General features: G+C 50.7%; 1 protein-coding gene and 1 non-coding gene across 2 annotated transcripts in view; one reads left to right on the forward strand and one right to left on the reverse strand.

Moving 5' to 3' along the window:
- Nucleotides 1–5,310, reverse strand: part of inppl1a (inositol polyphosphate phosphatase-like 1a) — a 199,438-nt gene extending 194,128 nt beyond the window's left edge. The window contains exon 1 of the mRNA XM_070892581.1: nt 5,027–5,310. Within this exon, the coding sequence (XP_070748682.1) occupies nt 5,027–5,184 (158 nt within the window). The 5' untranslated portion in view covers nt 5,185–5,310. The remainder of the gene's footprint in view (nt 1–5,026) is intronic.
- An 8,028-nt stretch (nt 5,311–13,338) lies between these two features.
- Nucleotides 13,339–13,441, forward strand: LOC139275445 (U6 spliceosomal RNA). Its single transcript, XR_011595722.1, has one exon. It is a non-coding gene; the product is annotated as a U6 spliceosomal RNA (small nuclear RNA).
- The last annotated feature ends 336 nt before the right edge of the window (nt 13,442–13,777 follow it).

Genomic DNA, 13,777 nt, shown 5'->3' on the forward strand with positions numbered 1-13,777 from the left:
CATCTAACTCCCTCTTGAATATATCTAACGAACTGGCCTCAACAACTTTCTGTGGTAGAGAATTGCACAGGTTCACAATTCTGAGTGAAGAAGTTTCTCCTCATCTCAGTCCTAAATGGCATACCCCTTATCCTTAGACTATGACCCCTGGTTCTGGACTGCCCCAGCATCCGGAATATTCTTTCTGCCTCTAACCTGTACAATCTCGTCAGAATTTTATATGTTTCTATGAGATCCCCTCTCATTCTTCTAAACTTCAGTGAATACAGGCCCAGTCGATCCAGTCTCTCCTCATATGTCAGTCCTGCCATCTCAGGAATCAGTCTGGTGAACCTTTGCTGCACTCCTTCAATAGCAAGAATGTCCTTCCTCAGATTAGGAGACCAAAACTGAACACAATATTCAAGGTGTGGCCTCACCAAGGCCCTGGATAACTGCAGTAAGACATCCTTGCTCCTGTAGCTATGAAGGCCAACATGCCATTTGCCTTCTTCACCGCCTGCTGTACCTGCTTGCCAACTTTCAATGACTGATGTACCATGACACCCAGGTCTCATTGCACCTCCCCTTTTACTAATCTGTCACCATTCAGATAATATTCTGCCTTCGTGTTTGCCACCAAAGTGGATAACTTCACACTTATCCACATTATACTGCATCTGCCAACTCACCTAACCTGTCCAAGTCACCCTGCAGTCTCTTAGCATCCTCCTCATAGCTCATATGCCACCCAGCTTACTGTCATCTGCAAACTTGGAGATATTACATTCAATTCCTTCATCTAAATTATTTATGTATATTGTAAATAGCTGGGGTCCCAGCACTGAACCCTGCAGCACTCCACTAGTCACTGCCTGCCATTCTGAAAAGGACCCGTTTATTCCTACTCTGCTTCCTGTCTGCCAACCAGTTCTCTATCCACGTCAGTATATTACCCCAATACCATGTGGTTTGATTTTGCACACCAATCTGTTGTGTGGGACCTTGTCAAAAGCCTTTTGAAAGTCCAAATACACCACATCCACTGGTTCTCCCTTGTCCACTCTACTAGTTACATCCTCAAAAAATTCTAGATTTGTCAAGCATGATTTCCCTTTCATAAATCCATGCTGATTTGGACCGATTCTGTCACTGCTTTCCAAATGCGCTGCTATTTCATCTTTAATAATCACCTCTGGCCAATTCTCTTAAATCTGTGCCCTCTGGTTACCGGGAAACAAGTTTCTCCTTATTTACTCTCTCATGGATGTTGAAAACCATCTTTGAGAGAGAGAAAGAGATCGACGTCATTTTCCTCACCGAGAATAGCGCTTCTCCTTTGGAGGTCCTGTTTCGCGGTCAGTAATATCAGACCTTCTGTATCACTCCACCTGAAAACAAGCACCCGTCACACGCGAGACACCAGTCTGTGACACTAGCCAGAATACACACAACACAACCCATAGATTCCAAATAAAAACCCACTCATTGTCCTCTTGTCGTAGTACCAGACCCACAAGTCCTTCACAAGTTCACCTGCAATTAATGACTCAGTAGCCTTTCCCTTGGCCCTCATTTTCCCTTTCCTGAAAGCACCATATCCTGTCAGGGTACCACGCTTTGGTGACCAGCTCCCTGCCCCATCCAGGTACCTCGCCCATCTAACCCGTCTTCAGGTACCACCCTACAATGTCGTCTTCAGCAAGATTTCAGCCGCAGCTCAGTGGGTAGCTCTCATGCCTCGGAATCGGAAGGGTGTGGGTTCAAGTCCCCACTCCAGAGACACGAGCTCATAATCCAAGCTGACACTTCCAGCGCAATACCTACAGAGTGCTGCACTGTGGGAGGTGACACCTTTCAGATGAGATATTGATTAAGGGAATCAAGGGATATGGGGACAGTGCAGGAGAGTGGATTTGAGGTCAATGGTCAGCCATGATCTTATTGAATGGTGGAGCAGGCTCGAGGAGACAAATGGGCTACTAATTCTTATGTTCATTTCTTAAACCAAGGCCCTGTCTGCCCTCTCAGAAACAGAAAATAGGAGCAGTAGGCGGCCATTCGAGTCTGCACCGCCATTCAATATCATGGCTGATCCTCTAGCTCAACACCATATTCCCACTTATTCCCCATACCCCTTGATGCCTTTTACTTCTAGAAATCTATCTATCGCCCTCTTAAAATATATTCAGTGACACGATTGGAAGAGTAGGGTAGTTCTGCCCGGTGTCCTGGCCAATATGCATCCCTCAACCAACATCACCAAAACAGATTATCCAGTCATCATTATATTGCTGTTTGTGGGAGCTTGCTGTGCACAAATTGGCTGCCCCGTTTCCTACATTACAATGGTGACTACACTTCAAAACGTACTTCATTGGCTGTGAAGCACTTCGAGATGTCCTGAGGTCATTAAAGGTGATGCAGAAATGAGAAGTGTGTCTTTCTGACTGAAAGAAACAGGTGCTGAGAACAGTCACTCGCTCGCATTTTAAACAAGCACAATACCAGCTTCATTCAGCCCATCGCAGCCGCTGGGTAACAGAAAATTGCGAGCAACGGACATAACTTAACCTTGAGAACACTAACTCAAAGAACAAATCCAGTCAATCTATGTTGTGTATTAACTGCCTCGCTTCAATCACAGATGGAATCACTGCACAAACAAACACCTGCTTCAAAAAAAAAACACACACCTCCCCAAAACACATCAGAGCACATTATCAACCTAAAGAAGCTTCCAGATCACACAATTGGCTCAGTGCCGACACCCCCAAGAAATCTCACTCTTTTTAGACAGAATAGCTCCCATCCCCAAACTCAGCTTCCAAATCCTATAAAAGATAAACACTCGAGTTTGTTATGTACACAAGGGGGAAAATAAGTCATGTAATTCAATCTCTCTCCAGGTGCAGGCAACACTAACTCAACCAAGAGATTTTAAAAATAAATAAAAGCTGCATTACCAAATTGGTGAAACATCATCCTTGCTTGCGTGATGTGTTTATTTTCTGAGGTATTGAGAGCATAAGAAATAGGAGCAGGAGTCGGCCATACAGCCCCTCGAGTCTGCTCCGCCATTCAATGAGATCATGGCTGATCTTCGACCTCAATTCCACCTTCCCACCCGATGCCCACATCCCTCGATTCCCTTAGAGTTGAAAAATCGATCAATCTCAGCCTCAAATATATTCAGCCATTCAGCATCCACAGCCCTCTGGGGTAGAGAATTCCAAAGATTCACTTCAACCACCCCCTGTGGTAGGAGTTCCACATTCTCACCGCTCTCTGGGTATAGAGGATTCTCCTGAATTCCTTATTTGATTTCTGGGTGACTATCTTATATTGATGGCCTGCCTCGAAGTTATGCTCTTCCCCACAAGTGGAAACACTTTCTCTGTATCCACTGCAATGTCAGTGTTCTCGCTCAGGCCAACATCGAAGCACTGACCACGCTCAATTAGCTCCAATGGTCAAGCCACATCGTCCACATGCCCGATACTAGACTCCCAAAACAAGTGCTCTACTCGGAGCTCCAACACTTCCCAGGTGGGCAAAGGAAACACTTCAAGGACACCCTTAAAGCCTCCTTGGAAAAACTACAACATTCCCACCGACTCCTGGGATTCCCTGGCCCAAGACCGCTCAAAGCGTAGGAGAAGCATCCAGGACGGTGCCGAACACCTCGACTCTCTTTGCTGGGAGCACGCAGAAGCGAAGCACACGACAACCCAAGCGCCCCACCCACCCATCCCTCCAACCACCGCCTGCCTCACCTGCGACAGAGAACTCATTAGTGTGGAAGCAAGTCATCTCCGACTCCAAGGGATTGTCTAATTTCAAGCCATTAAATAAAAAGAATACAGGTACATTGCTTTTGGTCAACACAGCAATTTTTTTTAAATCCAAGAACAGGTGAAGTACAATGGATACTCAATAAAGAGACATCCGGTTTCCCTAAATAATTTTCAGTGAATACACATCATTTTTTCCTCAAGATTTGCAATACTTGTCTACGCTACAGAAGACTTTGAATTTCAAATTACTTAAATTTAATAAAAGGGGACATCCAGGGCAAAGAAACTGCACAAATCTACACGAGAACTTGCCAACTCAGTCTCCACTGGGACAACAAATGCAAACTATTTCCCCTCCCCAGATCTAGCATCTTGAATATAAACATATATATATGCACACGCATTCGCAAATATTTACTTTGCAAAATAGTGAGGCTGTGTATATAAATAACTGGCATTTCCTGAAATCAGAGGGCTGAGATTATTGAAAGAGAGGAAGGAGGTGGATTGAACCACAATATAGCAGCTCAGTATTGGATACCTCGAGTCTACTGTAGAACGGAGGAAGCAGCCTTTAAACGGAAACCCCCAAAACTCGGGAAGAGAGCTCAGGTTCAGAAGTGCATATTTTAAAGTTCCTAAATGCAATTATGTCTGCAAATGAATATATAGATTTTAACATATTGCAAAGGCAAAATATATTTGAACGCATTTGCAAACTTTTAAAAATGTAAATTTTAAATTAAAGCTTAACTTTGTAAACACCAAATATCGTGTTAAAGTTTGTATATGCAATTATGTGTTTGCAAATGAATATACAGAATTTTACGTTGCGCAAATGCAAAATATCTGTTTAATACAATTTGCATTCGCAAGCGTTTAAAAATGCGAACTGCAAAATATTTGGTGTTTGCAAAGTTCACTTATCATTTAAAGTATTAAAGTTCTCAACAGCCGTGTTTAAAAAAAAAACTCAGAAAAACGATGCTCGTCTCCCCAAAACAAACTCTGTGGACAGAGATGGGAGCTCGCAAACTTCCACCTTTTCAAAACGTCCCGCGACTTTAAAAAGCGGACATGTATTATTTTTTTGGGCTGCGAACTTTTGCAAATGTAAACTTTTAAATTAACTTTTGCAGACACCCAAATATTGTTTTAAAGTTTGCAATTGCAATTGCCGTGCGTTTGCAAATACAAAAGCATGTGGATGTTGAAATGTTGCAAGTGCAGAAAGAGTGCTAAATACTCACAGCACGCACAGGGCATAGGCCCCGCTCACACTCTCGCTGTCCCGCACCAAGAAGCTGCCGTCCCTGCCGGCCCGGGCCAGCAGCTCCTCGGCCGCCGCCCGGCTCAGGTCGCGGTGATACCACAGAGCGGGGTTGGGGCTGCTGCAGCCGCCCGCCATCTTCTCTCTTCCCCTCGCCGCCGAGGGAGGGCAGAGAGAGATCCAGAGGGTGAGGCAGCCGGGCGGGCAGCCCGGTTCCTGCCTGCGAGCAGGGACAACCGCTCCTCAGCGCTCGGCTCGACGGCCCTGCCAGCGGGCGCGAGTGCGTGCGTGCGTGCGTGCGCGTTCTCGACTCCCCCGCCACCGCCCGCGAGCCGCAGGGTGACGCGCCATGGGGCGGGCGTGATGATGGGTGGAGCTATGAGTTGCCGCCCTCTGATTGCATTTGATTCGCGCGGACGTGCGAGGGAGTGGGGAGTGGGGGGTGGGGCTGAACAGGGCCTGGAGTGTGCCGGACAGGTCAGACTTTGGGCGCGCTTTCTGGAGGCGCACGCGCTGCGACCGTTCGAACAGAAGAAGATAAGAATTAGGAACAGGAGTAGGCCCTCGAGCCTGCCCCGCCATTCAACAAGATCATAACATAAGAATTAGGAACAGGAGTAGGCCCTCGAGCCCCTCGAGCCTGCCCCGCCATTCTACAAGATCATGGCTGATCTGGCCGTGGACTCAGCTCCACTTACCCGCCCTCTCCCCATAACCCTTAATTCCCTTATTGGTTAAAAATCTATCTATCTGTGACTTGAATACATTCAATGAGCTAGCCTCAACTGCTTCCCTGGGCAGAGAATTCCACAGATTCACAACCCTCTGGGAGAAGAAATTCCTTCTCAACTCGGTTTTAAATTGGCTCCCCCGTATTTTGAGGCTGTGCCCCCTAGTTCTAGTCTCCCCGACCAGTGGAAACAACCTCTCTGCCTCTATCCTGTCTATCCCTTTCATTATTTTAAATGTTTCTATAAGATCACCCCTCATCCTTCTGAACTCCAACGAGAAAAGACCCAGTCTACTCAATCTATCATCATAAGGTAACCCCCTCATCTCCGGAATCAGCCGAGTGAATAGTCTCTGTACCCCCTCCAAAGCCAGTATATCCTTCCTTAAGTAAGGTGACCAAAACTGCACGCAGTACTCCAGGTGCGGCCTCACCAATACCCTGTACAGTTGCAGCAGGACCTCCCTGCTTTTATACTCCATCCCTCTCGCAATGAAGGCCAACATTCCATTCGCCTTCCTGATTACCTGCTGCACCTGCAAACTAACTTTTTTTGGGATTCATGCCGGACTCACTCAAAAGAGTTTCACTCAAAAGAGTTTCATGCCGGACTCACTGCTCGTGGGCACGGCCAAGGGTGCCATCAGCCGGTCCAGGCAGCGGGCGGTCGAGGGGGTCGTTCAACCTGACTGCCTGCCTCTCTCTTCCGCTCTTACATCCGGTCCAGGGTGTCCTTGGAGATGGAGCACCGGAGGGACTGGAGTGCATCATCACGCCCGGCAACCAAATTTTAATTTGATTTTACGTTTTAAAGTTAATTTGTTTTAATTGCCGGTGCTTTTAGTGTCCCCTTCCCTTTTATAGGGGGCACTGGGGAAAAATTGTGATTTTAGTGCCCAAAAAAAAACAAAAAAAAAAGAAAAACACAAAAAAAAACAAAAAAAAAGGGGGGGGAAAAAAAAGGGCCTTGTAAATGTCTGGAGTGTCACCCAGGTCGGGTGGCACCATTTAATGTTTTATGTTTTGCAGGTGAACTCCAAAAAGAGTTTCATGCCGGACTCACTGCTCCTGGGCACGGCCAAGGGTGCCATCAGCCGGTCCAGGCAGCGGGCGGTCGAGGGGGTCGTTCAACCTGACTGCCTGCCTCTCTTCCGCTCTTACATCCGGTCCAGGGTGTCCTTGGAGATGGAGCACGCGGTGTCCACCGGTACGCTCGCGGCCTTCCGCGAGAGGTGGGCACCGGAGGGACTGGAGTGCATCATCACGCCCGGCAACCAAATTTTAATTTGATTTTACGTTTTTTAAGTTTAATTTGTTTTAATTGCCGGTGCTTTTAGTGTCCCCCTTCCCTTTTATAGGGGGCACTGGGGAAAATTGTGATTTTAGTGCCCAAAAAAAAAAACCAAAAAAAGAAAAACACAAAAAAAAAAACCAAAAAAAAAAGGGCCTTGTAAATGTCTGGAGTGTCACCCAGGTCGGGTGGCACCGTTTAATGTTTTTTTGTTTTGCAGATGAACTCCAAAAAGAGTTTCATGCCGGACTCCCAGGCCGCCTGCAATTTCTGCGGTCTGGAAGACTCCGTGTTCCATGTTTTTATGGAATGCACGAGGTTGCAGCCCCTGTTTTATTATTTGAAATTCTGGCTGCACTTCAGCCCCACTCTCCTGATCTTTGGGCACCCTGTGCGGAGGGGAGCGGGTAGGTCCGAAGGCCTCCTCGTAGGACTGCTCCTGGGCACGGCCAAGGGTGCCATCAGCCGGTCCAGGCAGCGGGCGGACGAGGGGGTCGTTCAACCTGACTGCCTGCCTCTCTTCCGCTCTTACATCCGGTCCAGGGTGTCCCTGGAGATGGAGCACGCGGTGTCCACCGGTACGCTCGCGGCCTTCCACGAGAGGTGGGCACTGGAGGGACTGGAGTGCATCATCACGCCCGGCAACCAAATTTTAATTTGATTTTACGTTTTAAAGTTTAATTTGTTTTAATTGCCGTTGCTTTTAGTGTCCCCCTCCCCTTTTATAGGGGGCACTGGAAAAAATTTGATTTTAGCGCCCCAAAAAAAAACCAAAAAAAGAAAAACACAAAAAAAAAGTAAAAAAGGGCCTTGTAAATGTCTGCTGTGTCATCCAGGTCGGGTGGCACGGTTTAATGGTTATGTTTTTTTTCAGGTAAACTCTAAAAGAGTTTCATGCTTCGGCAGAGCGACTACGCGCGGGTCCTGGGGGAAAGTCTGGCGACCGGGGAGATGCCCCTCTCTTGGCGCAGGGCAGTCATTGTCCTGCTGCCTAAGAAGGGCGATCTCCGCCTCCTTAAGAACTGACGCCCGGTCTCCCTCCTCAGCACGGACTACAAAATCTTCGCCAGGGCGATGTCTGCTCGCCTTGGTGCCGTGCTGGACCACATGATCCACCCCGACCAGTCCTACACGGTCCCGGGCCGGACAATCCACGACAACATCCATCTGGTCCGGGACCTCATCCATCATTCCCAGGAGGCTGGTCTGTCGGTCGCCTTCTTATCTCTCGACCAAGAGAAGGCGTTCGTCAGGGTGGATCACGACTATCTGCTCGGAACTCTGCGCGCTTTCGGGTTTGGGACGCATTTCGTCGCCCGGATCCGACTTTTGTATGCCGCCACGGAGTGTCTGATTAAGGTTAACGGGTCCTTGATGGCGCCCCTTCGCTTTAGGAGAGGGGTGCGCCAGGGATGCCCCATGTCCGGCCAGTTATATGCCATCTGCGTGGAGCCTTTCCTGCGCCTCCTGCGGACGAGGTTGACGGGACTGGCTCTGCAAGGGCCGGGCGTGGAGGTCGTCCTCTCGGCTTACGCCGATGACGTGCTCCTCGCGGTAGAGGATCCCGCTGACCTGCGGAGGATGCGAGAGTGCCAGGAGATTTACTCGGCCGCATCCTCCGCCAGAATCAACTGGGAGAAATGTTCCGGACTCCTGATGGGTCAGTGGCGGGTGGACTCCCTGCCGGAGGAGCTCAGGCCTTTTGCCTGGAGCACGACCCATCTCCTCTATCTGGGAGTCTACCTTAGCCCCGACGAGGGAGCCTGGCCGGCGAACTGGCAGGAGATGGAGGCCAAGGTCGCCGCTCGTCTAGGGCGCTGGACAGGACTGCTCCGAGTGCTGTCCTACAGGGGTCGAGCGCTAGTCATAAACCAGCTGGTGGCCGCAATGTTGTGGTACCGGCTGGTCACTTTGACCCCTCCCCCTGCGTTTGTCGCCAAGATACAGAAGAAGCTGGTGGACTTCTTCTGGAACAACAGGAAGCACTGGGTCTCTGCCGCGGTCTTGAGTCTCCCGCTTGAGGAGGGCGGTCAGTCGTTGGTGTGCATCAGCGCCCAGCTCGCGACTTTCCGTCTTCAGACCCTGCAGAGATACCTTTACGTCGAGCCCCCTCCTAGGTGGTGCGCTCTGGCGACGTATTTCTTCCGCCAGCAGCGCGACCTCAATTACGACACGCAGCTCCTGTTTGTGAACTTGGGGGGTGTCAGGACCGCCCTCCGGGAGCTGCCTGTCTTTTACAAGGAACTCATCAGGGTCTGGAACAAAGTCTCCACCAAGCGTAGCTCTCCGCCGGCTGGAGTGGCGGCCGTCCTGCAGGAGCCGCTGCTCGGGAATCCGTACCTCCACGACCGAGGTTTTATGTGGCGGTCGGAAGAGAGGGCTGTGGCTGGTGAGGTGACCAGGGTCAGGGACCTGCTCAATGGCGGAGGAGCGGGCTGGATGGCGCCAGGCACGCTGGCGCGGCGCCTAAATTCAGCAGACGTCCGCCTCGTGGCCGAAGCCATCGTGTCGCTAAAAACAGCTTTGGGCCCTGACTCTGTTAGGTGCATCGAGGAGGCTCAAGCACGTGGGGAGATCCCGTCCGAACTGACCCCCGTCCGGACGGAATTCCTCATTGGTGCCAAACCCCGGAACCTCCCTCGAGGGCCGGAGCCTCACAACTTGAGCCGCCTCGGGGAAATCCCCTCCTTGCCTTTCAGTTCCGCGCGGAGGGGTTTCCTGTACGGGCTGCTCCTGCACACTCTCAACTTTGCCATCCTCGCCGGCCGTCTGGACATGCCATGGCGTACCATCTTGCCGTCCGGAGGAGGTGGGGGTCCCCGATGGAGGGCACTCTATGCGGGAGTCCTCACACTATTCATCGGGGACTTGGCCTGGAGGGTGGTGCACGGAGCAGTGCCGTGCAACAAATTTTTAAGCCGGTTCACGGACTCCCAGGCCGCCTGCAATTTCTGCGGTCTGGAGGAGTCCGTGTTCCATGTTTTTATTGAGTGCACGAGGTTGCAGCCCCTGTTTCATTATTTAAAGGGGCTGCTCCTGAAATTCTGGCTGCACTTCAGTCCCACTCTCCTGATCTTTGGGCACCCTGTGCGGAGGGGAGCGGGTAGGTCCGAGGGCCTCCTCGTAGGACTGCTCCTGGGCACGGCCAAGGGTGCCATCAGCCGGTCCAGGCAGCGGGCGGTCGAGGGGGTCGTTCAACCTGACTGCCTGCCTCTCTTCCGCTCTTACATCCGGTCCAGGGTGTCCTTGGAGATGGAGCACGCGGTGTCCACCGGTACGCTCGCGGCCTTCCGCGAGAGGTGGGCACCGGAGGGACTGGAGTGCATCATCACGCCCGGCAACCAAATTTTAATTTGATTTTACGTTTTTTAAGTTTAATTTGTTTTAATTGCCGGTGCTTTTAGTGTCCCCCTTCCCTTTTATAGGGGGCACTGGGGAAAATTGTGATTTTAGTGCCCAAAAAAAAACAAAAAAGAAAAACACAAAAAAAAAAAAAAGGGGGGGGGGGGAAAAAAGGGCCTTGTAAATGTCTGGAGTGTCACCCAGGTCGGGTGGCACGGTTTAATGTTTTATGTTTTTGCAGGTGAACTCCAAAAAGAGTTTCATGCCGGACTCACTGCTCCTGGGCACGGCCAAGGGTGCCATCAGCCGGTCCAGGCAGCGGGCGGTCGAGGGGGTCGTTCAACCTGACTGCCTGCCTCTCTTCCGCTCTTACATCCGGTCCAGGGTGTCCTTGGAGATGGAGCACGCGGTGTCCACCGGTACGCTCACGGCCTTCCACGAGAGGTGGGCACCGGAGTGACTGGAGTGCATCATCACGCCCGGCAACCAAATTTTAATTTGATTTTACGTTTTTAAGTTTAATTTGTTTTAATTGCCGGTGCTTTTAGTGTCCCCCTTCCCTTTTATAGGGGGCACTGGGGAAAATTGTGATTTTAGTGCCCAAAAAAAAAAACCAAAAAAAGAAAAACACAAAAAAAAAAACAAAAAAAAAAGGGGGGAAAAAAAAGGGCCTTGTAAATGTCTGGAGTGTCACCCAGGTCGGGTGGCACCGTTTAATGTTTTTTTGTTTTGCAGATGAACTCCAAAAAGAGTTTCATGCCGGACTCCCAGGCCGCCTGCAATTTCTGCGGTCTGGAAGAGTCCGTGTTCCATGTTTTTATGGAATGCACGAGGTTGCAGCCCCTGTTTTATTATTTGAAATTCTGGCTGCACTTCAGCCCCACTCTCCTGATCTTTGGGCACCCTGTGCGGAGGGGAGCGGGTAGGTCCGAAGGCCTCCTCGTAGGACTGCTCCTGGGCACGGCCAAGGGTGCCATCAGCCGGTCCAGGCAGCGGGCGGACGAGGGGGTCGTTCAACCTGACTGCCTGCCTCTCTTCCGCTCTTACATCCGGTCCAGGGTGTCCCTGGAGATGGAGCACGCGGTGTCCACCGGTACGCTCGCGGCCTTCCACGAGAGGTGGGCACTGGAGGGACTGGAGTGCATCATCACGCCCGGCAACCAAATTTTAATTTGATTTTACGTTTTAAAGTTTAATTTGTTTTAATTGCCGTTGCTTTTAGTGTCCCCCTCCCCTTTTATAGGGGGCACTGGAAAAAATTTGATTTTAGCGCCCCAAAAAAAAACCAAAAAAAGAAAAACACAAAAAAAAAGTAAAAAAGGGCCTTGTAAATGTCTGCTGTGTCATCCAGGTCGGGTGGCACGGTTTAATGGTTATGTTTTTTTTCAGGTAAACTCTAAAAGAGTTTCATGCTTCGGCAGAGCGACTACGCGCGGGTCCTGGGGGAAAGTCTGGCGACCGGGGAGATGCCCCTCTCTTGGCGCAGGGCAGTCATTGTCCTGCTGCCTAAGAAGGGCGATCTCCGCCTCCTTAAGAACTGGCGCCCGGTCTCCCTCCTCAGCACGGACTACAAAATCTTCGCCAGGGCGATGTCTGCTCGCCTTGGTGCCGTGCTGGACCACATGATCCACCCCGACCAGTCCTACACGGTCCCGGGCCGGACAATCCACGACAACATCCATCTGGTCCGGGACCTCATCCATCATTCCCAGGAGGCTGGTCTGTCGGTCGCCTTCTTATCTCTCGACCAAGAGAAGGCGTTCGTCAGGGTGGATCACGACTATCTGCTCGGAACTCTGCGCGCTTTCGGGTTTGGGACGCATTTCGTCGCCCGGATCCGACTTTTGTATGCCGCCACGGAGTGTCTGATTAAGGTTAACGGGTCCTTGATGGCGCCCCTTCGCTTTAGGAGAGGGGTGCGCCAGGGATGCCCCATGTCCGGCCAGTTATATGCCATCTGCGTGGAGCCTTTCCTGCGCCTCCTGCGGACGAGGTTGATGGGACTGGCTCTGCAAGGGCCGGGCGTGGAGGTCGTCCTCTCGGCTTACGCCGATGACGTGCTCCTCGCGGTAGAGGATCCCGCTGACCTGCGGAGGATGCGAGAGTGCCAGGAGATTTACTCGGCCGCATCCTCCGCCAGAATCAACTGGGAGAAATGTTCCGGACTCCTGATGGGTCAGTGGCGGGTGGACTCCCTGCCGGAGGAGCTCAGGCCTTTTGCCTGGAGCACGACCCATCTCCTCTATCTGGGAGTCTACCTTAGCCCCGACGAGGGAGCCTGGCCGGCGAACTGGCAGGAGATGGAGGCCAAGGTCGCCGCTCGTCTAGGGCGCTGGACAGGACTGCTCCGAGTGCTGTCCTACAGGGGTCGAGCGCTAGTCATAAACCAGCTGGTGGCCACCATGCTGTGGTACCGGCTGGTCACTTTGACCCCTCCCCCTGCGTTTGTCGCCAAGATACAGAAGAAGCTGGTGGACTTCTTCTGGAACAACAGGAAGCACTGGGTCTCTGCCGCGGTCTTGAGTCTCCCGCTTGAGGAGGGCGGTCAGTCGTTGGTGTGCATCAGCGCCCAGCTCGCGACTTTCCGTCTTCAGACCCTGCAGAGATACCTTTACGTCGAGCCCCCTCCTAGGTGGTGCGCTCTGGCGACGTATTTCTTCCGCCAGCAGCGCGACCTCAATTACGACAATTTGATTTTACGTTTTTAAGTTTAATTTGTTTTAATTGCCGGTGCTTTTAGTGTCCCCCTCCCCTTTTATAGGGGGCACTGGAGGAAAAAAAATTTGATTTTAGTGCCCGAAAAAAAAAACAAAAAAAAAGAAAAACACAAAAAAGAAAAAAAATGGGCCTTGTAAATATCTGGTGTGTCATCAGGTCAGGTGGCACCGATTAATGTTTATGTTTTACAGGTAAACTCCAAAAGAGTTTCATGCTTCGGCAGCACATATACTAAAATTGGAACAATATAGAGAAGATTTGCATGGCCCCTGCGCAAGGATGATACACAAATTTGTGAAGCGTTCCATTCCAAAAGAGTTTCATGCACAAGGACCCCCAGGTCCCTCTGCACCGCAGCATGTTGTAATTTCTCCCCATTCAAATAATAGTCCATTTTACTGGGTTTTTTTCCCAAGGTGGATGACCTCACACTTTCCGACATTGTATTCCATCTGCCAAACCTTAGCCCATTCGCTTAACCTATCCAAATCTCCTTGCAGTCTCTCTGAGTCCTCTACACAACCCGCTTTCCCACTAATCTTAGTGTCATCTGCAAATTTTGTTGCACTACACTCTGTCCCCTCTTCTAGGTCATCTATGTATGTTGTAAACAGTTGTGGTCCCAGCACCGATCCCTGTGGCACACCACT

The sequence above is a fragment of the Pristiophorus japonicus genome, chromosome 10 (genome assembly GCF_044704955.1).
Source record: "Pristiophorus japonicus isolate sPriJap1 chromosome 10, sPriJap1.hap1, whole genome shotgun sequence".
Lineage (NCBI taxonomy): Eukaryota > Metazoa > Chordata > Chondrichthyes > Pristiophoridae > Pristiophorus > Pristiophorus japonicus.